At 39.3% G+C, this 6,000-nt stretch overlaps 1 protein-coding gene across 1 annotated transcript in view; it reads left to right on the top strand.

The window, feature by feature from the left end:
- LOC116562212 overlaps positions 1-5,650 on the top strand; it is a 44,266-nt gene extending 38,616 nt beyond the window's left edge. The window contains exon 4 of the mRNA XM_032294345.1: positions 5,497-5,650. Within this exon, the coding sequence (XP_032150236.1) occupies positions 5,497-5,610 (114 nt within the window). The 3' untranslated portion in view covers positions 5,611-5,650. The remainder of the gene's footprint in view (positions 1-5,496) is intronic.
- Positions 5,651-6,000: the final 350 nt, after the last annotated feature.

The following is a 6,000-nucleotide window of genomic DNA, read 5'->3' on the forward strand; positions in this document are numbered from 1 at the left end:
CTCTTTCTGTACTACCTCTTTAATGCCAGTAGCTCTTAGATTTGTCCATTTGTGGCTATTTTCAGATTTTTATTTTTAGCCACTAGAGGGCAAATCTAAGAGTTAATGGCCTTAAAGAGGCCTATAGGCATGCTTCATTGTTTTTTATTCTTTTTTCTTTTGTCTCCTTTGACTGTGTATTTTCAAATAGCCTGTCTTCAAGTTCACGAATTCTTTATTCTGCTTGATCCATTCTGCTATTTAAGGGTTCTGATACATCCTTCAGTATGCCAATTGCATTATTCAGCTCCAGAATTTCTGTTTGATTGTTTTTGATTATTTGAATCTCTTTGTTAGATTTATCTGATGGAATTCTGAATTATTTCTGTTATCTTGAATTTCTTTGAGTTTCCTCAAAATAGCTATTTTAAATTTTCTGTTTGAAAGGTCACATATCTGTTTCTCCAGGATTGGCCCCTGATGCCTTATTTAGTTCATTTGGCAAGGTCATGTTTTCCTGGATGGTTTTGGTGTCTGGCCGTTAAAGAGTTAGGTATTTATTGTAGTCATCAGTGTCTAGGCTTATTTGTAGCCATCCTTTTGGGAAGGGTTTCCATCCTATTTGAAAGGACTTGGGTGTTGTGATCTAACGTGTATCTACTTTAGGGAGCTCCCCAAGCCCAGTAACAATATAGCTCTTATAGACTCATAGAGGTACTATCTTGATGATCTTAGACAAGATCCAGGATAATTCTCTGGATTACCAGGCAGAGACTCTTGTTCTCTTTCCTTACTTTCTCCCAAACAAACAGAGTCTCTCTCTCTCTCTCTCTCTCTCTCTCTCTCTCTCTCTCTCTCTGTTCTGAGCCACCTAAAGCTAGGGTTGAGTGACACAAGCACCCCTGTGGCCATACCCTCTATGACTGCACTGGGTCAGACCTGAAGCTGGGTCTTACCCACAGCCTACTGTAATGACTCCTTGGCTTCTGCCTGTGTTCACTGGAGGCTCTGAGGCTCTCCAATCAGCAGGTAGCAAAGCCTGCCAGGCCTTTGTCCTTCCCTCAGGGCAGTGAGGTCCCTTAGCCCCAAGTGGGTTCAGAGGTACTATCCAGGAGTCAGGGACTAGAGTCAAAAACCTTGGAAGTCTACCTGCTGCTCTACTGTATTGTGGTTGAGCTGGCACTCAAACCACAAGACACAGTCCTTCCTACTCTTCCTTCCCTTTTCCAAAGGCAGAGTAGCCTCACCCAGTAGCCACCATCACCACAGGCCATGAGGGGTCCTATTAGACTACCAGCCAATGTTTCCTTAAGGCCCAAGGGCTCCTAAGTCAGCTGTGGTGAATGCTGCCTGGCTCGGGACTCACCCTTCAGGGCAGTGGGCTTCCCTCTTGCCCAGAGCAGCTCCAGAAGTGCCTTCCAAGAATCAAGTCCTAGAAATGGGGACCCCAAGAACCCACTTGGTCTCTTCCCTGCTGTGCCCACGCTGGTGCCTGAAGCCAGCATATCTCCGAGGCTCACCCAAGGCCCTTGATGTAGTACCTGGGTATTGTTGTCAGTTATTCAGGGACCAGGGGCTCTTCAGTTAGCAGGTGATGAATGCTGCCAGGACTAGCTCCTTTCGTTCAAGGCAGCAAGTTCCCTTCTGGCCCACGGTTTGCCTAGAAATGTTGTCTGGGAGTTAGGGCCTCGAACGAGGGCCTCATGACTCTGTCTGGTGCCCTGTCCTGCTATGGCTTAGCTGGTATCCAAGATGCAAAACAAAATCCGCCCCACTCTTCCCTCTCCTCTCCTCAAGCAAAGGAAGGGCTCTCTTTTGGAGCTACAAGCTATGCAGCCTGGGGTGAGGGGAAGGGTGATGCTAGCACTCCCTTAGCTGCCCCAGCTGGTGTCTCAGTATACATTTCTTTTTATTCATCCTACTTGGGATTTGATGTGCTTCCTGAGTCTGAAGGATGCATGCCTTTAATCCATCCTGGAAATTCACATAACATAAAATTCACCATTGTAAATTCAGTGGCTTAACTCTTATATTTTGAAATATTGTCTCTTCCCTTTCTATTCATGCTCTCTTTCAGGAACTCCAAGTTATATCAAATTTTCTTATTCTATCCTCCATGATTCTTAATCTCTCTTTTATGATTTCTGTCTTTTTGCCTCTTTATTCTATTATATGTGTAATTTCTTCAGTTCTGTCTTTGCTTTCAATAAATTGCTCTTCGACTGTGTCTGTTCTGCTGTTTAGCCCATCTACTGAATTGATTTCAGTGATAATGTTTTAAGTTTTAGAAGTTGCACATTTGATTCCTTTCTGAAACCTTCTGGTCCTTGACTATGAGCTCTTCATATTTTTGACACCTTTGGAGGAATCACATTGAAATGGACACCTGGCTTCTATAACATTTATTTTTTATTATCTATTTGATAATTTCAAATCTCCAATTTTTTGGTGCTTTAACCAGGTACTCCAAGATACTACCAATCTGGTATTCTTTTAAATGTTTAGGATTTCCTGGATGCTGCAGGTGGTATAATTTGAATCATAAATCCAAGTAGGGGGTATTATTGAGGATCCCGGTGGGGTGTGGTGGTTCACGCTTGTAATCCCAGCATTTAGGCAGGCTGAGGCGAGTGGATGGCCTGAGGTCAGGAATTTGAGATCAGCCTGGCCAACATGGAGAAACCTTGTCTCTACTAAAAATACAAAAATTAGCCAGGCGTGGTAGTGGATGCCTATAATCCCAGCTACTTGGGAGGCTGCGGCAGGAGAATTGCTTGAACCCAGGAGGTGGAGGTTGCAGTGAGGAGAGATTACACCACTGCACTCCAGCCTGGGCAACAGAGCAAGACTCTGTCTCAAAAAAACAAAAATGAAAATAAACAAGTAAAGATTCTCAGGTGAGAGTTTGCAGTTTTTATTCTTCTTTTCTACCCAGAGCAAAAGAGTATAGTCCTTTGAGTGTACTAATGTTTGTTGAGGCCTGGAATCTAAATCAGCTTTGTTCAGGTCAAAAGTCTTTCCTTTTTGTTCCGGAACAGTCATTACAATTCAAGGTTATTTTTACTGTATTTGAGGTGTTTTTGCATAGGAATAGTCAGTTTTCAGTGGGTGCCATGTCACTAAAAGGAACTAAAGTCTTTGACAGTGGAATAACTACTGGGAAATCTTATATTAAATATAGAAATAAATCAGGAGTTGTGATTTAAAAACCACGTGAAGTCAGGTTGTATTTTCATAGCATTTTTGGGTAAAGAACAAAAATAAAACTATTTCGTGTATGATGAAAGTAATTGGGAAGAGGTGTGTAATAGGATAATGTGGATATGATAGTCATAAGACAAATTGTACAGTTTGCCCCTTAGTAATAAATATCATTGCTTAAATTGAAGTGTTTGGTTGGCACCCTAAAAAATATATCTTCTTATATTGTTAAAGGAAGTTGGCGCTGATGCATGAGTATGAACATGTATTAATACTCTGAAATTGGCCTACAGAAGAACTGTTTAAGCTGTGTTTGGCCAACACATATCTTCCTTGAAAAAGACTTAGACTAAAGGAGCTGATTATTCCTTAAAAGCCATTTAGCACAACCCACATCTCATATCTTAATTTGCAATGTTCCATACAAGTTCAGTTCTTTTCAATAGTTTGGTGAAGGGTATATGTCACCTTTTATATGGCAGCACTTATGTTTGAAGATTGCTATTAAATGGAAGAAAACTGGCTACTTTCTATGTAAATATTTTGTTGAATATTTATAGCTCTCTAAGAGTTCTCCATCAGTTTCCATGACAGAGTTCAGCACCAGATGTACCAAAAAACATCTCCAAGGAATATCTTGTTTAGATTTACTTTGGGGAACCACGAACTCATCCCAATGGGTCCAGAGGGAAGCTATGGGCAGAGTCCCATGAACCAGCCTCTGCACTTGAGCATATGTAGAACTCTGGTGGAGTTGAAGGAGATTCTAATATCAGGGAGAAAAGCTCTTTGTCTGTAAACATGAAAACTGAAACAAATGTAGACTTTCAGGGTGCTTACTGATAAATCAATTCTATAGAACAAGAAGAAGAAGAATTAAAGAAACAAAGCTCTAGCTTTTGCTAATCAAATACCTTTAGGTCAGCGGAGGCTTCAGAGCTAGACTAGCTCTTTAATCCCCTCTTTATGTAAGATCCCTAGGTATTCGCTTACTCTTATGTGATGTCTACTACACGCTTAAAATGAACTTTTGTGAAATTTATCTGGTATCTAAGTGTTTGGTTGCAGGAAAGTTTAAAAACAAAACAAAAAACAAAACCTGACTGCCCTATTGCCAGAGGCAGACTGTCTTAGCTATCTTGTATCCCTTATTCTGGATATTAGTAGGTAAACATGATTTTTTTTTGTTAAATTCAATAACAAGCAGGTTCATCTAATCATTGTTATAAACAAAAGTGAGAGAGATACTATCAGCTTTATTTTTGAGCAGTGGTTTATCCCAAATACATGTGTTTTATCAGCTATTCTCCTTGTTTATAATATGGCCTTGGAATTCCAGAAGACCATGCAATTAAGAGAAATAATCATCAAAACAGCAGGAAATACCCTTTTTATTTTCTTTTCAAAGCAAATTTAGATAACACATTACTTTTTGTAATTTGGTGCCTTTTCTAGAATGCTTTTCTTTGCCCCCAAAGCAAATAACAACACAATCCCTGAAGCCTCCAAATATTTGAATCTATTTTTCTTGGAGTTTCCATGGTATCTCCTTGATGTAAGTGGACCTGAAAAGTCTTTGCAGATAAATATTTGAAAATAAATTTTATATTACTTCTAAAATCTGGCAAGGGAAATTATCTCTAAAGACACTCATCTCATTGACTGGGCGGTTTATTAAACTTTAACCACCTTTTAAATATTTTCATTGTTCAACAGTGCATGTTCCCATAAGGTAAAAGATTCAGCTGCCCAGAGCTTGAAGGATAATTATATAATTTCCACAAAACTCTTATAAACCTTAGACACAGTTGAGTAATAACACAGAATTAAATAGTGCTGTCAGTACTCAGTCTATCAGCGAGACCAATAAGAGTTGAAGTGGGTGGCATATTTCAACAAATGGTATCAGCAGAATATCACTAAGATTCAGAATAGCTGGGAAGACTAGGTCATATCTAATTCATCCTGAAACATTATTTAATTGTCCTAATCAACTGCCATACTAATTCATGTTACTTATACCAATTCTAAAGAGATCTTAGTCTGGCCTTTTTGAAAAGTCATCTTCATTCAGGACAGTTATTCAATTTCAATTTAATTCTTCATTTCAAAGAGGAATAATGATATCTACTTATTTTGAATAATAAATTATTATATAATGTGATCTAACTGAAATTTAATTAGTAAGTCACCAGTCACATTTAGTGAAAATCTAAGTGAAATTTAATTAGTAAGTCACCAGTCACATTTAGTGAAAATAGAAAACATACTTCCCTTTGTTTTCAGAAATAAGTAATTGCTTTTGTCATTCCACAGAAAGCTACTGACCATCTGCTATTCCTAACACTTTGGACACTGTGGAGAAAGAATAATAGTGCATTTATGATTGTTCCAGGAAACAAGAAGCCAAGAATTAGACAAATTGGCTAGGCACAGTGGCTCATGCCTGCAATCCCAGCACTTTGGGAGGCCAAGGTAGGTGGATCACCTGAGGTCAGGAGTTGGAGACCAGCCTGGCCAATATGGTGAAACCATGTCTCTACTAAAAATACAGAAAAATTAGCCAGGTGTAGTGGTGCATGTCTGTAATCCCAGCTACTCAGGAGGAGAATTCTCCAGCTACGCAGGAGAATTGCTTGAATCTGGAAGGTGGAGGTTGCAGTGAGCCAAGATCATGCCACTGGACTCCAGCCTGGGTAACAGAGCAAGACTCCATCTCAAAAAAAAAAAAAAAGAATTGGACAAATAAAATATGTAGACATAGTCACTGCCTGTGAGCCAAAATACAAATTTTTATTTTAAATGTTAACATTACATTGA

Source organism: Sapajus apella, unplaced genomic scaffold (genome assembly GCF_009761245.1).
Source record: "Sapajus apella isolate SASKATOON/1434 unplaced genomic scaffold, GSC_monkey_1.0 scaffold32, whole genome shotgun sequence".
NCBI classification, from domain to species: domain Eukaryota; kingdom Metazoa; phylum Chordata; class Mammalia; order Primates; family Cebidae; genus Sapajus; species Sapajus apella.